Here is an 18,648-nt window from a genome sequence, read left to right as displayed (position 1 = left end):
AAGGTTGGTGAGATGAGTACTAGTGGACTGGGCTATGCCCCAGAGAATCATGCAACCAGTAGCCACAGGCTGCACACAATAGCTAGCTGCCATACACTACTCAGCAGAGCTATGTCTCATCATCTGCTTACAAGATTGTGTGACATACATACACACATACATAATTCATACATTTTTTTTGTCTTTTCTGAGCAAACCTGTGTGTAAATAAGAAATGACAACTTCAGGCAAAAGTCAAGTACTGCACAATCATTCTGTAAAGGGAGATTTTGCCACATGCAGGAGTAAAATGTAAATTTTCTTGTGGAGCCTTCATCAAAATATAAATACCAAACAGCCTGCATATAGTCCCTAATAAAGGCCACTCGTTGACTGAAATGTTTCATTTGTAAACCTTATTCCTTAAAAAAAAAAACAATACATCTGAATTGGTGGCGTCTGTTTCTTCAAAACTTTGACAGATCGTGAAAGTGAAACATTTGAATGTAAAGTCAAATATGAAGCAAATACTGCACAATAAAGACATGCACTCAAACCCTGTTATACAAACTGTACTTTTCATTGGTCACTGTTGTTCAACATTGGCAAACATCATGTGTTTTTTTTTCAATTTGTGCCATGTACAGAGGGTAGGTAAAATATATAATACAACTCTGTAATTACATTCTCAAAACACACAGTTCAGTATATTACATGCAGCAGGTATTGATGATAGCTTACTGGTAAAAGCATAAGGGAGCTTTGAAAGTGGAGCAGTTTCAGTGTTACAATAAATCACATCGTGTTAATCAAATGTTTCAGCAGTTTAATATGGACATTCCTTTGTCAAACGTTAGCACAAGAGAGTAAAAAAAAACATACATCAGGAATTGATTAAAAGCAACAGATTAGGAATTAATTGAAAACATCTTATAATGACATGATTAAAAGTAGTGCAACATCATTATTTATTCCAACAGGAGGAACTCGCACAATAGATGCATTGACTTTACCAACAATATGGACAAATGGAAGAAAATGCAGACAGTGCTACTCCAAAGCATGACATAAATATATTTCATGTATCTAACATCATGTTAAGCTTACAAGTGCAACAGAGGTGAAAGCACACTAATACTTCATCAGACAGTACTTGAGATGTTGGGACCGATGATACATCCACATGTAATGTGAAAAAACTAGTTTGCCATGCAACTTGACATCCTAAAACTTTTCAAGTTCTTTCCGAGTCCTCAAATCAAAGCCCCGGGCCAACTTCTTACAAAAAAACTCCTTCATGCGTAGAAGATGAGTTCAGGGATTTGGCCTCCCTGGACACCGGTGCCATTGGTGCTGTCTGAGGAGCACTGGAAAAGGAAGGTTACTCGGCCATACTGCACCTCCGTCATTCCCTCCTGTCCAAAATAGCTCAACTCCCCTCCATCTAATACTGCGCTGGCAGTGTAAAATGTATCTGGCTCCACTTGCACAGGGTGCTCGAACCACACGGAAAATATGTTACTTGAACCGTCTGATATAAACTTATCCACATTCTGACCCAGGACTAGGCCCTGCCGCTTGAGCTCCACACGGACAGTATATTCAGCTGAACCACAGCTCGAGCCATAGAGACCGAAGCCAGCGATGAATGCTCGTTTATCCACAGCAAACTGTATTGAGTCACAACGTCCACGGTACCTCCACTGGTTACTTCGGTAAGCACAGGACTGGAAACGATGACAACGCTGTGGTACCAGTCCTTTGCGTGGAGATGTGGGGAACCGTAGCTGTGGCTTCTTAGTGGCAGTGTACCACAAAAATATATTGTTTGTCTCCTCAAGTGTCAGAATACCTGATTGCGCCACACCATTGGCGAACTCCTCAACATGCATGGCAGGCACACGGATAAGGTAAAGGGCTTTGCCAAGCATTCGGCGCTTGTTGTCGAGTGAGGGTTTAATACTCATCCGGTGGCATTCCACCTCAGCCCAACCAAGCGCCGATTCAAACACGCTGAGCTCTCTGATCTTGAGCGTCTCTCGCTTAAGTATAGTTTCAAGCGTGTCATAGTCAACATCACAAAAACCTTCTGATTTGAGTGCTAACTCAGCCTGTGCATCTATCACCTCCCAGCACCGCTGCATCAACTGCGGCTCTTCAAAAAGGCGGCTCTGGGAAAGGAGCACGCAAGCATTCTTGGCGCTGAGGCTGGTCTCGAGGAAATCAACACAAGCGCGTGCCAGGTGTGGCACCATGTATTTCTTGGCCGCATACAGGGTGGCCAACACAGTGTCTGCCTCCAACTCGATTTCATCACAGTAAATGTACCTGCGCAATAAGACAGCTTTTCACAGCAAGGCCCATTGAATTTTGTCAGAGTGAATTGAACCATGAGCCATGTTGCTGTGCTTAAAAATAGAAAATAAATATTCATGAGAAATGTTGAATTATACAGTACATAATTTAGTTTTATCAAGAGTGTTTTATTTATTTATTTAACCAAAGTGTTTAAATGTAACAAATGACACTTAGAATTTAACTGGTCCATAACCTGGTGTCACAAATAATATCTCAGCAACTCATTCAAACATATTAACATGACATTGAACAGCAAAGTATGCAGCAAATCAGCTGCTTAATAGTGCAGCTAACCTTGTGACATTAACACTCGATTTGATTTGATGCAACATACTCTTTACAGTGTCAGAGCTGCCGAAGCAGTTACTTGGTAAGGGTTATACTGGGTGGTGTGCCATTGCATTCCCAACCTTGTTTGACGATGCAATATCCTTTTAAATGCGAAGGGTCAAGCAGGGAAGCAGCATGTACCATTTTTTTTTTTTTTGAAGTCTTTGGGATGACTCAGCTGGGGTTTGAACCACTGACCTCTCAATCTCAGAGTGGACGCTCTAACCATTATGCCACTGAGTCTGGTGACATTAACACTACTTAAAATTTTTTTTTTTAAATAAATACAGTAGACTCATTCAGCCAAATGTATTTGTTCCATGAAACATATTTTTAACGAAAATTTGTCTGAACTGGAACTGTGCAATATATTTTTATAAATTAATTTTTAATGGCACTTCTCGAAGGTACATGGAGGTGCTTGTGCATAATATATCCTGTACAGTATATGTGCAACAAAGACATGTCCCCACAAGACCATGCATTTGTTTGCCTTTGTGACGCTACGTTTCATGGCATTTGGGGTATTTTAGATTTGTGTTATTTTTCACTTCGCACTTCAAAAGCAAAGAAGCAGCACACCATGATTTAAGGTTGATCAGTCAAGGAGGAGCTTGCTGTTTTCACTCATGTCAAAGCTGTAGAATCTATTAAACCAAGCACTCTTCTTTACAGTGCAGCACCCTTCTCATTGTTGCAGCAGATATTACAGTGATCCTTTAGTGTGTTTCAACGAGAGCAAAGCACATCCAGATCAAAGGTTTACGACTATTTTTATTTGTTTTAATGGAACTTCTTTGCTCTCAGCAGTGATTTATAACATGGGCTCCAATCCTTTTGTTTTAATGGTTGAGGAAAGAAAACGTTTCCATCTTTGGTCTTGATGTTGAGGATATAATAATGCTCATACACACACACACACACATCTATATTATATATATATATATATATATATATATATATATATATATATATATATATACATATACACATACATATATACTCTACAACTCATTTTTATTTTCTTTCTCTGAGGCCAAATCAGGCAGACAAGTATATATGGCACATTCACACCACAAATCATCGTGTGTTTCGAGCATATATAAACAAACACAAGCTCTGGTGGGGATATGCTCTGGTTGGCCGATGTGGCAGTGTTGTATTCAGTGCTAAGGTGAATGGATACTTCGGGCTGGTGTGGATGAAAGGGCAAGTAAAACTTCTAAAACATTTCCATCGAGAAAGCCAATATAATATTTAATTGTTTTGATTAAAAATAAACAGAGCAATGTTTCACTAATGAAACAATTTGACTTACTTCATCATTGCTAGAAATGCAGCAGGTTCCACATCAGGAATATGGATTTCATCTGCATTCTCGGCAAGCTCTCCAAAGAACATTGCATGGAATACTGAGCTTCCAACAGCCAACACGTACTGATGGGAAAAATTAAAGAGCACAAACTTACACACATTAAAATCTATCAATTTGGGAACTTATGAGACAACTTTTAAACATATATTGGGTGGCCAATAAATAACTGACAGTTTAAATTCAAGTAAAATCCTCAGCAATGCTAATTATTTTCGATTGCATATTATGAAGGATCGCTATTATAAGATTTACGGACATTGAGAAGTGGATAAATATCGAAAGAATAAAGATCCTGGAACTCGAAGTACAGTCCAATAATTCAGGTTCAAAGAGACTTCAAAATAATTTACAATGTTAGAAAATGTCATTCCAGGAGCACAACACTCACATATGCCAAAAAGTTTAGTGAAATTGCCAATGGACAAATCTCGCCTCTTCCAGGACCACCGAGAAGCATTCGTACTCAAAATAAAGACCAATTACCAAACGGTACACCGTTTTACTGCAAAAATGACTGGATTCATGGTGATGTCTTGCTGCCTTCTTCGTGCCGGAAGGAATCTTCGATGCAACATGTCGACACATCTATCAGTGTTTGTCACTTTTTGTCTGGATTCTTTGTCAAAGAAGAAAGGTCCTATAATTCCACAATGATGCATGGTGTTGGCTTAATGGTTAGGCTGGTGGGCTTGGGATCCCAGGGTCCTGAATTCAAATCCTGCTTGGCTATTGAATGAATACCAGGTGGGGTTGACTCAGCCTGTAATTCTTCTGATGTCGGCAAAATGAGTAAATGCTTGCTGGGATGATTGAGCCATTCGAGTATCCTGTGTCAGAGTGGTGACCTGTCCAGGATTGTGCCCAATAGCCCAGGAGACTGCTTTGGCAGCACCAACGCTCTGTACAGAGTCTGGTCCTAATGTAATGGAATGATAGACATGTCCATTACGCAGCACCTCCATCTAACCATAGACTCAAACTATGCATGTTTACATACAAAATTCAAGTGGTTCACGACCTTAGTGATGCAAGCTTAGTAAATGAAGAAGGTTGGAATTTTGTGAAACGTTATTTCGGATGAGCCAGGAGGATGGCAGGTTTATTGAGAGACTAATTATATCAGATGAAGCTCATTTCCAGCTCTCAAGTTGTGATGAGAAGAAAAATATCTGATTGTGGGCAGAAGAATATCCTGAGCAGTTCCAGCAACGACCTTTATTTACACTGTGAATGTGTCAAAGTGTGGTGTGGCAAATCTTGGCCCAGAGTCATAGGGCCGATGCAAGTTGGGGCAACTGTCACAGTGACATTTGAGTGATATAAAAAATGATGAGCAATTTTCTTTCTCGAAAACAGACAGACATGGGATTTGATGATCAAACCGTGGTTCCAACAGGATGGGACAAATCGCTATACTGCTTGTGCATCAATGTGACTCCTGAAGTGCCTGTTCCCACATCATATCATTTCACGATTTGGAGATGTTCCATGGTCAGCCAGAAGCCCAGACTTAACTGTGCACAATTTTTTTTCTTGTGGAGGTACCTTAAATCAACAGTCTTCTAGACGAGACCAAGGACCATTCAAGATTTACATCGGCAAATTTACAAGGCATATTGTGCAAACCTGTCTCTCACCGAACCGCTTGGTCTATCATCCATCCTCCAATTCCGACAGCATGACCTTTCCCCGTGCATTGGACAACATTTCCATCCCCACATCCTATGATCTCTATCTCAGAATGTTAATATGGGAATTTTGAAAAGTCCAATTTGCAGAGGTTGCCTTCACACAAAAATCAGATCCCCTTCATGTTATTTTACACTTTACAGTGTCAAACCCCTCTGTGTAAGTACCCTCCCCAACATCTCCCACAAGCCCACATCATTCCAACCTAACCTCTTATACATGCCTCCTCTTCAGCATCCCTCCACTTCATGTCCTCCCCTTTCTATATCTCTCATCACACCACTCTCTCCAATCATCCCCCTCAACACACCCCTCAAATATTCCCCCCAACCCGCCCCATGAAATACTCCCTCTCTCAGATCCCCCCTCGTCTTGCCCTCTTGTCCTGACATTCTCAAGTTCCCCCTTCTCCTTCCCATCTCAGCTTCCCCTGACTCCAGCCCCTCTCAGCTTCCCTCACATACAGCCACCTCCCATTTCCCACCCACAACAGTTCCGTCCCCTCCCATTATCTGGCCACCTCTAATCTACCCCACCCCGTCCCAAGAACTCTCATCTTCAACTCCATCTTGCACCTACCCAGCCTCCTCCCCCGATCCCTCACCCACCACCTGTCCCACACTCTGAATGCCTCCTCCCCTGTACCTCACTGTGTGAACCTCAAATATCTGAGGACTCTGCTCCAACCTAATAGATCTCCAAATACAGGCTGCTGCTGACAGGCCAGACATCAGCTGTTTAACAGAAACCTTCCTTCCACAGGACGTCCCTGACTCCTTGGTGTCTCTCCTTGCCTATTGTCTCCTCCAATTTGATGGACATGAACCCCACCCTTCTGGACTTCTGACTGTGCACAATTTTTTTTCTTGTCGAGATACCTTAAATCAACAGTCTTCTGTGATAAATTACATCTGTGACTCCATGGCACTGACTCGATTTGTGAACTTTCCAATCTGGATGTCTCCCAATGGAAAATCCTCCCTTCTGGACTTGGTGATGACAAACTTCCCTGCTCAAATTGATTCATCTGATCATATGCTTGTGAGAGTCAACATCTCTCTGGCAATTCTCAGAGAGCTGCCTCAATGCCAGCAAATCTGGCAGTTCACTGAAGCAGATTGGCACAGACTGCAAGCAGCCATCTCTCTTCAAGACTGATCTCCCATATCAACTGCTCTTGATATTAACTCAGCCAGGGAATTCTTCCACAGAGACTTGCATATATATGTATATATATATATATTATATGTATAATGTATATGTATATTGTTGAGGTTTTATAAGCCGCATGCTGAAATTGAAATGCACACAGCACGTAGGCTTTTAGAATAGTTATCTCCTTAATGAACATTAACAATAGCACCTTCCCTATAGGGTTATTATTCAATTAAATGTGTTGGGTTGGGTAGTTAGCACCTCCCTGTCAACCCATTGTGGGAATTGAGACATCAGAGTGTGATGACGTGTGCTGTGACAGCCGTCATCACAGGGTGTACGTGTTTTACTTCCCAGGCGTTCAACGTGTGCTACGTACAACAGCATTCTGGAACATGCGCCAAATTCACTCATTTCCCTTTTTTGTTTAAAGCTCCACAAAGTCTTTGTTTGTCTGTTCATCTGTATGGACGTCTACTTGTAACATAATTTATTGCCGTCTCCCCCTGTACTCTATTTCATTTCCATAATCCCCGTTTATTCCCCTCCACCCATAATAACTGGCAAATGAACCAAGACACAACCCAGCCTCCCTGAAATTATTGCCCCATTTCCTGGCCTTGTGCCATGCACATTGTTGGACATTTGGGGTTCGTCCCAGGAGCATGGCGGTAGAAGGGATCCCCCCCCCCCCCAATGTTAAGTGCGGAGCTATGTCCATGACGACAGCCGGAAGGACCAAATGACTGAATATCTGGCTGGGCGGCAGAATGGGCCGGGCTGCGGGGGAACCCTGCAATGGCTGGCATGGGGCCGGCTCGTGAGGTCTGACATAGCCCAATGGCTGGTCCCAGGCCGCCTCGGGGATCTGATGTGTGGCTCTTTGGTCCCGCCTGTCCCCAGGGCTATAAAGCTATGCCCGGCGCGCTGATTCTCTCTCTCTCTCTCTCTCTCTCTCTCTCTCTCTCTCTCTCTCTCTCTCTCTCTCTCTCTCTCTCTCTCTCTCTCTCTCTCTCTCTCTCTCTCTCTCTCTCTCTCTCTCTCTCTGTCATCGCCCCCAAGCTACCTTGGTCCTGGTTGCCTCTCTATCTCTCCCTCTCTCTGTTGTCGTCCCTGAGCTACCTTGGTCCTGGTTGCCATGCTCTTTCCTTCTTTTGCCTCAAGCTATCGGGGTCCTGGTCGTGGCTCCGAACCCGATCGAGCTCTTGGGTTCGGAGAGCAGAACCAAGTTGGGGAGAGCGACGGTGACGTACATACCAGTCCCAATTTGTCTCCCCATGTGTGTGGTCTGGTGGCTACCCTGTTTTGTTAGCCGGTAGGTAAGGCATAGGTTAAGTCTGCAACTTGTACATTTGCTTTCCCTTTTTTATAAATACACACCTTGATTACACTCTTTATATTGCATTTCCCCTTTTCCTGCACTGGTTTCCCTTTTAAGCCACTAAAGCCCTTAAGTTTCCCTCCCTCCTTCACGGTACCCCTCATCACTCATTGTAAATAAATTATTGTTATATTTCCAATCTGCCCGTGGTTGGCCTTTCCTCCATTGATCCAGCAATATCCATACGTAGATTAGCGGGGAGGTTATAATTCCCCACTAATGGGCTCTTGTATCAGTACGGCATTGTGGTCGCGGAAAGCTCGGCTGCATTAATCACGATCAAATAAAGATACTTGCATAATTTCTGAGGGCGCAATTCCATGCTAAGGAGATCACGTGTTCGTAGGTAAACGATGTCAGACCGAGGACCCTAAGTCATGGAATCAAGCTATTGGCGTTCGCAGTCGTTTAGCGTCCCGCCATGACGCACAGTTTTTTGCGTGCGACGGCCTGCGATTCCCAGTGAGTCTGGGGAGAACCAAGCATACCCCTCACCCTTGTAGTACCCCCGCAACCCCGGGTCTGCAAAAAAAAAAATATATATATATATATATATATATATATATATATATATATATATATATATATATATATATATATATATATATATATATATATATATATATATATATATATATATATATATACAGTGGGGAGAACAAGAATTTGATACACTGCCGATTTTGCAGGTTTTCCCACTTACAAAGCACGTAGAGGTCTAGTTTTCATCATAGGTACACTTCAACTGTGAAAGACGGAATCTTAAACAAAAATCCTGAAAATCACATTGTATGATTTTTAAATAATTAATTTGCATTTTATTGCATGAAATAAGTATTTGATACATCAGAAAAACAGAACTTAATATTTGGTACAGAAACCTTTGTTTGCAATTACAGAGATCAGACGTTTCCTGCAGTTCTTAACCAGGTTTGCCCAGACTGCAGCAGGGATTTTGGCCCACTCCTCCATACAGATCTTCTCCAGATCCTTCAGGTTTCGGGGCTGTCGCTGGGCAACACAGACTTTCAGCTCCATCCAAAGATTTTCCATTGGGTTCAGGTCTGGAGACTGGCTAGACCACTCCAGGACCTTGAGATGCTTCTTACGGAGCCAGTCCTTAGTTGCCCTGGCTGTGTGTTTCGGGTCGTTGTCATGCTGGAAGACCCAGCCACGCCCCATCTTCAATGCTCTTGTTGAGGGAAGGAGGTTGTTGGCCAAGATCTCGCGATACATGGCCCCATCCATCCTCCCCTCAATACGGTGCAGTTGTCCTGTCCCCTTTGCAGAAAAGCATCCCCAGAGAATGATGTTTCCACCACCATGCTTCACGGTTGGGATGGTGTTCTTGGGGTTGTACTCATCCTTCTTCTTCCTCCAAACACAGCGAGTGGAGTTTAAACCAAAAAGCTCTATTTTGGTCTCATCAGACCACATGACCTTCTCCCATTCCTCCTCTGGATCATCCAGATGGTCATTGGCAGACGGGCCTTGACATGCGCTGGCTTGAGCAGAGGGACCTTGCGTGCGCTGCAGGATTTTAATCCATGATGGCGTAGTGTGTTACTTATGGTTTTCTTTGATACTGTGGTCCCAGCTCTCTTCAGGTCATTGACCAGGTCCTGCCGTGTAGTTCTGGGCTGATCCCTCACCTCTCATGATAATTGAGGCTCCACGAGGTGAGATCTTGCATGGAGCCCCAGACCGAGGGAGATTGACTGTTATCTTGAACTTCTTCCATTTTCTAATAATTGCGCCAACAGTTGTTGCCTTCTCACCAAGCTGCTTGCCTATTGTCCTGTAGCCCATCCCAGCCTTGTGCAAGTCTACAATTTTGTCCCTGATGTCCTTAGACAGCTCTCTGGTCTTGCCCATTGTGGAGAGGTTGGAGTCTGATTGATTGAGTGCGGACAGCTGTCTTTTATGCAGATAACGAGTTCAAACAGGTGCAGTTAATGCAGGTAATGAGTGGAGAATGGGAGGGATTCTTAAAGACAAAACTAACAGGTCTGTGAGAGCCGGAATTTTTACTGGTTGGTAGGTGATCAAATACTTATTTCATGCAATATAATGAAAATTAATTATTTAAAAATCATACAATGTGATTTTCAGAATTTTTGTTTTAGATTCCGTCTTTCACAGTTGAAGTGTACCTATGATGAAAACTCGACCTCTACATGCTTTGTAAGTGGGAAAACCTTCAAAATCGGCAAGTATCAAATACTTGTTCTCCCCACTGTATATATATATATATATATATATATATATATATATATATATATATATATATATATATATATATATATATATATATATATATATATATATATATATATATATATGATCTTATCTTATTACCTCCACCACCGAAGGTGAAGGAGGTGATGTTTTCACCGCTTTCTTTCTGTTTGTCTGTCTGTTTGTTTGTGTACAGGATATCTCAAAAAGTTGTGGACGTATCCAGATGAAATTTTGTGGACAGGTTCGGTGTGTGACAAGGACGAACTGATTAGATTTTGGTGAAGATCCGACTTCTAAAATTTTTAAAGTGATTCTTCACCATTGAGAAATGGGGCTAAAAATGATATATAGCAGGACATCTCAAAAAGTTGTGGATGGATTTGGACGAAACTTGATGGACAGGGTTGTTGCAAGAACTTGGTGTGTTACAAGGACGAATTGATTCGATTTTGGTGAAGATCCGAATCCAGATCTGTATACGAGAATTATTTGGGGTTCGTACTGTATAGCATGATATTTCAAAAATGTATTGGGCCCGATATGATATTGTGGATCAGGCATTACGTGGTGGAGGTATACACTCAAAGGAGTGCCCTTCCAGCCTTATGTATATTTTGGCCTGTCTGTTTTTCTGTCCTTTATGCAAGTGCAAACCGTTTGACCTTGAGATACCAAATTTGGCACGAGAACCTCTTATGGGATGAAGAATGGGAACACATAGTCGGTCAGCCTGACTGTTTGTTTGTCTGTTCTTTATGCAAGCTCAAACCATTTGACCTAGAGCCACCAAGAAAGGAGTGTGGAGTGTACGGGATCTGCAGAAACACTGCATTTGACTGTACCTGCAGTTAGATTGGTGCAATTCCAGATTTTGGTGCATTTTTCCTGAAAATTGGTCCCGTCATGTTCTGCTACATCAGGTCCCGTCATGTGTGTAATGGCTGTCACAGGAAGTTCATGGGGCAATGTTTTTTGCAGTTTTTGAAAATACCAACAACTTTTCCATGCCATCAAAGAAACGAGCAAGTTTGGGCAGATCTACATCAGCCAGAAAAAAAAGAAGGAAGCAGGAAAGCTCATAAGAAAAACAATCACGTCTTGGAGCTGACCGTGAACGACATGCAACAGCCAGAGCAACAGAAACATTGCAAGAAAGACAATCTCCTCAGAAAAAGCCTTTTTTCTGAAACTTTATATGATTTAAACTGAGGAAATAATGTGGAATTTATACAGGGCAACGCCGGGTACCTCAGCTACGATCCATCCATTGGGACCATACTCTATGCAGAGTGTTGGTGCTGCTGAAGCAGTCTCCTTGGCTATTGGGCAGAAATCCTGAATGGGTCACCACTCCGACAGTATACCAGCATGCTGGCACTCATTTTGCTGACCTCGGAAGGATGACAGGTCAAGTTAACCCCACCCGGTATAAATTCAACAGCTGAGCGGGATTTGAACTCGACACTGATCCCTCGGTAAATTGTCTCGGTAAATGAGTACCCTGGAGCACAACCTGGTGGTGGTGGCAGAGGGTATTACAATTTCCTTTTTTTTACCTGGGCAACCCTGATGTTAAAGCACTCTTCGCACAGGTAAATTTTCCGCCTTCCCTTCTCCCCCCACCCCCCCCCCCCAAAAAAAACGAAAACCAGAGGGTCCTGTCAAAAGCCTGTCATCGTGTTGGAGACATTTCAAGTGGGAAGGGACATCAAGAGGAACGGGGTGGGGGGGGGGGCAAAGGGGCATGCGGGAGCGGGATGTGAGGATGGGGAAGGGGTGAAAGCACTCTATGCATGGGTAAATTTGTCTTCCTTTTCTTCTACTTCTCACCCAAATTTTTTGGCAAACACGATAACTAATTGCTCCATCAGTGAGGCAACACGTAGGCTTTGCTCATGCACGGATAAATCCCATCTTTTCATCAGTTATCCTACCCTTCTTCCCACTAAATTCGTTTTCTCTGAAAAGGCTTGAGCGATTGACACAAACTGTCAACATAAGAGCTCCTCCCCATAGATAATTTTTTGAATTTTTTTTACAAAGTTACGTGATGACCGGATAGAACATGTGGCCTGCGTTCCTTTCCGTGGGTATGGGTTGTAGGGTGCTTCACAAATCAGGATTAAACGGCCTCCACCTCGCTTTGCTCGGCCTCATTACTAAAGTTATTAAAGATAACGTAGACATCACCTGCCCATTTATTGAATGTCAAAACACAGGCAGGGAAAGGAGAGAGGGCAAGTACAAAAAGGTAATTTGCTGCATTAAAAGCTGACAGGTCATCAACCACGATCAACAATCAACAAACAATTCATAAAAATCTTAAAATACGAATTGAATGCCAAATAATTTTCCATCCACTGAGAAATAATATGTTACAGAGGTTTTGAATCAGATTGAGGAATGTAATGCAAAGTAAGAAATCAAACAGTCAAAAGCTTGTCTTGGTCGAGTCTTCGAAACATGTCCGACATACACACACAGTACTCACTTTGTGTCCTGGAACACGCTGGAAGTCTCCCTGAGGACCCACGACAAAGTGGACATCAGCCATGAGTTCGTTGTTAAACATAACAGCATTTCTGGAGAAGAATACAAATGAAAGTCAGGAATTGGGTACAAGCATTAAAAATTAAAAGTTACAAACAGCAGAGCAAATGTAATCTGCATGCAAGAGAAACAGTTCTATTTCCACTCTGAAGCTGTTTCCATAGTACACATAATGCTGGGGCCAGCAAGCGTTTTAAACACTTTCATGGAGCCACGGCTTGATTTTAATTACCATTGAGTCGTGTGTGTGTGTGTGTGTGTGTGTGTGTGTGTGTGTGTGTGTGTGTGTGTGTGTGTGTGTGTGTGTGTGTGTGTGTGTATGTATGTATGTATGTATATATATATATATATATGTATAGATATATACACAATATATGCACACGTATCACAGTGAGACTCCAAGTCCCCATCACCTCTCTCTGATGGTGGCATACAGTCCCTGCCAGTTGGTGTTCGTGACGTGATTGTTGTTGACGTTCCTGCTTTCAGATGGGCATTGTGCCTGTGCCACGGACTCCTTGCCCTCAAAATTATCTGAGGTCATCATCATCGTCTTCTTTCTCCTCAAGCTCAGCGACACCAACTCGTAGCACGCCGGTGGTGAGCGCTTGGTGAGCCCTGATCCCCAGGACTTCTTCTTGAGTGCCTCTGGCAGCAGCAAGAAGAATGACAAGCACTTCATACTCACCCCATTCATTGGGTAAGGAACGCTAAAGTAGTGATCTCTTCAATGACCTAATTCTTACGAAATGACAATCAAATAAAGACATTTGACGGTTGCTGTTATGAAGATGTGCGACCGATAAGCTTCTCCTCCTGCATCCCAACCGCTGGTGGGGAGGGATCTTCTTCCAGTTAGGGTAGGAAGAGGGAGGGAAAGGAAGGTGGAGGGAGAAACCGTGTGACAATTGCAAGGACAATGGAGGGACAGAGAATCCGAACAGCGGGTAGGGACAGTTAGTTGGTGTTGGGTAGGGAGGGAAGGAGGGAGATGTTTGGAAAAATGGAAAACGGGGAAGAAAAGTTAGAAAAGGATCGAGATTGGAAGCGAGGGGCAGAACTAATGAAAGAATGGGTGAGACGAATAAAATTAGGGGCGGGACAAACGGAATGAGTGGTGGGAGTTGATGAAGGTTTTTCAAATCTACATGGATGGAAAACAAGTTTAAAGGTGAATCCAAAGAAAAGGTAGGTTGGGAAATTGGAGGGGGAGGATGGCAAATGCCTTCTCAGCAGAACAGAATGTAAACAATGAGTGGCACAAACTGTGTATCTTCCCTCCTTTTCCCTCCCTTTCCTTGGTTGTCCGCTCTTCATACCCCCTCATTTATTTTTCCTCTCCTATCTATCCTATTTCAATACCTTGTTCCAGATATACGAAGGCTCCATAGTGAGCCAGCTCAATTGTTAACCCAACCAGTTATGCAAGTAAACTACCAGGAAACTATTGAGTTATCCAGTGAACTCACACTGATCAATCCATTCAATCCCATGTTCTTCCTGGATCCCAGACTCACTCGTTTTGCTCCTTCACGGCATCCCACCATGCTCTCTCCTCTCCCTTAAAATTAAAACACCAAATCTGTATCCTCACAAATGTGTCCTAAAACAAACACAGCTGCAAGAATTAAAAGTGCAACAATCACAACAAAAGAAACACACACCTGCTGGTATCCTCTTACTCCTGCAGAGATTTATGCCTTGTGGAAATGTGTCTCTCTCTCTCTCTCTCGCTCTCTCTCTCTCTCTCTTCCCCCCCCCCCCTTATCCCCTCTAACCCTCTGTCTCTTTCTTTCTCTTTCTCCTTTTACTCTCCCTGTGCATGTCAAACCCGCCGCTTGGTGGCGCCCGGTTCAGTCTCGAGAGCCCCCTACCAAGCTGAAGAGAGCCACCAAGATCTGGTACAGTCCAGCGGCAACCACAGCGGACTCAAGAAGCGCTGCTCCTACGTGGGCCCAGTGGAGGGCTCGTCTCGTCGTTCCTCGCGACCCTGGTTCGTGGGATGGGCAGAGTGTGGAATTGGGAGGTGCACAGTGTCAACAGTGGGCAGTGTTGAATGCGGGAAGTGGGCGGGAAGAGTGAGGGATTGGCGAGCAAACTGTCGTTTCCCAGGGTATTGATGTGAGTGGGAATAGTTTTACACACCCGAGCAGTGTGTGAGCATAAATACAGCGACGAACATTCGTTTTTGGAGATAAGCTACTTGTCTGTTCAGCCTACTGCACGAACTGAATGTTTCCATTTGGCATGGAGCGTGTTGGAAACTGGACGTTCGATGACTATTTACCAGGACAGCTCTTTTTTTTTTGGATTTCTTACTTGGAGGCCGATACAAAATTACTGACATTTGGGTTGAACAAATATATAATTATAATGTTCGACATACAACAATTCCAATGTGCAAGGGTGCGCAAAATTTGACCAGGTCGACCAAACGGAGTTTATTGAGTGTGGATTTAATCTTTTTTTGAGGGAATCTGTCTCAAGAGTCTCAACAGTGCTTGTAATCAACACCCATCATATTGTAATAATAATAATAATTTAAAAAATGTAAAATCATGGATGAAATCTCAAAAAAAAAAAAACAAGCAAGGTAGGAATGACACTACGTTACGATGCCACCATACGACACCACAACATCAATTGATATTTCACTTTTGTTATGGGATTGTGACGGAACGTCTAAAGATATCGTGATGGTAATCCATAAGAGGATTGTGGTGTCATATTGTGGCATCGTAACGTGGTGTCATTCTTCATTCTTTTTCTTCATCCATCACAATCCCACAACAAAAGTAAAATTTCAAAAGATGTCGTGATGGTAATCCATGAGGATTGTGGTGTCATATTGTGGCATCGTAATGTGGTGTCATTCCTACCTTGTTTGGCTGTTTTTTTTGAGATTTCATCCCTTTACATTTAAAAATAATGTTTTTTGTTCTTGTTTATGTTGGTTGCTTTTTATGGGGAATATATAAAAGAGTTCATAACGAAAGCAAAATACACGTATACAGATCAGTGAAATAAAATACAGACATCAGTGTGTATCACCCACTGAGCTGTTAGTAGAGTCAACATACGGTTGAACCCCCAAAAAATTGCAACAAAACGTTTTATTGTTTTAAATGTTTTAATAGGTCATGCTGCGTGCCAGAAAAAAAGTCTCGGGTAATCTGACCCCGGTAAAGGGGTTAATTGGCATATTTCAAGATGGCCGCCAATGAAAATTTCAATGTACTACAAACTTTTTTATGGTTGATTTTAGACCCTATAAATGTATTTGCAACAGATAGGAACATGGGGTTTCTGAATCGAATAAACATAGTTACATCCGCCTATGACGTACTATGACGTAACTATGACGTATAATCGTATTTGACGTCATCGCTAAAAGATAAATGAGTATGCCATAGAAAATCTGTTGTTTTATAATATGTAATGACATGTGATGCTATCATTTAAGTCCTTGAACTGGTTAAGCTGTCCCTTTCCTGTAATTACATAGATGGGACATCATCAATCCAAAAGAAATCTGTATGTATGCCACACAGCCTTACCATAAGCCACGCTGATTGTCGCCCTAGATCATCTCAGCATTGTCATTGTCATCATTCTCATCCCCCATCATTTGATTGAAAGGGTTGCTACATGACTGCACTTGGCACTGTCCACAAGCTGATGTGCATGGTAGACCGTAGGTTCTGCATGTGCAACGTTGAGTACTGCACCCGGTAGTGCAGTTGCAGTGAACTACCTTAAGCAAAGAGTCTGGTGCGGCATTCATTTCATTCATTACCGGGATGAACTGATTCTCCTCTGTTTTCCACCCCCAGTCTGTTGCTTCCAAATCTGCCTCTTCTCCCATCCATGTCATGATCTAGAAATACGTGCAGAGTGAATGGTGCTTAGTAGCCGCTTCAGTTGGCGGCAGACGCTCTGGGGTAACAAACGACACAGCCGATACCACTTTCTTTGTCAAGATGCTGTGGCGCAACGAAGTGAGAGTATCTGTTCCCTTTCCACCAAACACCTGGACCATTGCCTTGTATCCAATCTCTACAACTGCATCTGTGCTTTGACCGAGTGTAGCAAATGCTTGGGCACATGACCTCAAACCAGCATAACCTTTCATGACTTTCTGGAAGAGAGAATTCTTGCCAACCCCAAATATGCGCGAAGTCATATCACATCCAGTAAAGGCATGCACGAACAGCATCATGGCAGATGCCTGGGATCCTAAGAGGCTCTTCAGTCTGTTTATGTGATACACTCTGCTTTGGTCCTGCGTCTTGTCAAATTGGAAGTAAAAGTCCCGGTTGCCACCTTCAGCAAAATTGTGAAGCAGCAGAATAAGTAAGTCCATATCTTCACCTATCAGTGTTGTTGACTGCAGCTGAGAAGCTCGTACTGCTGCTTGCACGATGTCGTAGTCTGCATCACCTGTTGCGTTTATCACAGTGCACTCCTTTTCCTTTAGCCTTTGGCTAATGATGTTTATCAATTCCTGCTTGTTGGAACCATGCGATAAGAACTCATCTTTTTTCCCCATGAACACGGTGTCTTCTGTGAAGTTGACTTTGGGATGATGTTTCTTTTGATGACGCTGGTGTGTGCTGTCCTTTATAGATGGTTCATCCGAATAACCGTCGAAGACAACAGTAGCTTTCCCGTATTTGCGGAGTACGAAGTCAGCATAGCCGTTAGCTATAGATCCATATGTGTTCCCTTTCATCCACTTAACGCGATGCATCGGTGAGCCACCATCCAACACATAGTGGTCCGTCTTGGGTACATCGTCCGACTCATCTTCGGTAGACAAACCTTTTACATATTCATCTATTGCTCTCGCAAGCTGTGGCTTGTCCGCTTTCCTGAATATGTGCTTCGCCTCAAAGAGAGCTGGGGGAAATGGAGACAATTCATATTCAAGAACGTCCTCCAATGAGAGGTTCCCTGCCCGACAAATGACAAGTAGCCTCTGAAACAGAAGAGCAGGGTCGAAAGTTCGGTCGCCAGTAACCTGGACAGCAGATGAATCTCCCAGAGTTTTCGCTTTGTCCTTCCTTTTGCATGTGTAGGTGAAAACTGGTTGTCCAGTCAGCTTTTCAGCAACTTCTTTCCCCACTACCTGCAAGTTGTCGACATTCACTTCATCCTTGGCTACAACACCAGTGACAACAATTCTCAAGGCTGGATCATCAGAGAACGGATTGCATGACTGAAGTTTTTCTTGGATTTTTGCTAGATCTGACTGGTCCCTCTCCATCCTGGACTTGGTGGCTTCCTTGTGCTGTTCACTCGACGTGTAAGTGCAATCATTGAATTCTTGCATGGCTACATTATATTCCGAACATACGGGGGGGGGGGGCGACAGTGTCCACAGGGCACGTTGCTCTTCCGTCATGCCACTGCCCCTGGTCAATCCACCAGTCGACTTGAGTGATCGCATAAGTGTCTGTTCGATAAGATCGGACCCAAGTCCAGCCCAGAACTGATCACTCCAGCGAACCACATGGTAGCCTTCCTGGTACTTGCTATATACTGCCGGATTGCTTGTCTCCAAATGGATGACCTCCCCCGCCCCCCCCCC

The 18,648-nt window shown here is 43.2% G+C and overlaps 2 protein-coding genes across 5 annotated transcripts in view; one reads left to right on the top strand and one right to left on the bottom strand.

Annotated features, from left to right (window-relative positions):
• Positions 1-538: 538 nt before the first annotated feature.
• BTBD3 (BTB domain containing 3) lies at positions 539-15,067 on the bottom strand. 4 transcript variants are annotated; one of them, XM_085888047.1, is made up of 5 exons: positions 14,933-15,067; positions 13,472-13,706; positions 13,000-13,090; positions 3,986-4,104; positions 539-2,307 (listed from the first exon to the last, which is right to left on the bottom strand). In XM_085888047.1, the coding sequence occupies exons 2-5, from the start codon at positions 13,606-13,608 to the stop codon at positions 1,275-1,277; spliced, it is 1,380 nt and encodes a 459-aa protein (XP_085744173.1). In that variant the 5' UTR covers positions 13,609-13,706; positions 14,933-15,067; the 3' UTR covers positions 539-1,274. The 4 variants fall into 4 exon arrangements, with proteins under 4 accessions (XP_085744173.1, XP_085744171.1, XP_085744172.1 ...); XM_085888045.1 differs by having other exon boundaries at positions 13,472-13,903; positions 14,933-15,058; XM_085888046.1 differs by lacking the exon at positions 14,933-15,067 and adding an exon at positions 14,723-14,836.
• Positions 14,655-18,648, top strand: part of LOC147023047 (uncharacterized) — a 119,235-nt gene continuing 115,241 nt past the window's right edge. The window contains exon 1 of the mRNA XM_085890320.1: positions 14,655-15,051. Within this exon, the coding sequence (XP_085746446.1) occupies positions 14,655-15,051 (397 nt within the window). The remainder of the gene's footprint in view (positions 15,052-18,648) is intronic.

Source organism: Eptatretus burgeri, chromosome 7 (assembly GCF_056783735.1).
Source record: "Eptatretus burgeri isolate ZD-2024b chromosome 7, Ebu_testis_v1, whole genome shotgun sequence".
NCBI classification, from domain to species: Eukaryota; Metazoa; Chordata; class Myxini; order Myxiniformes; family Myxinidae; genus Eptatretus; species Eptatretus burgeri.
Note: the sequence above shows the minus strand (reverse complement) of the source record. Positions and strands in the feature narration are given on the sequence as shown.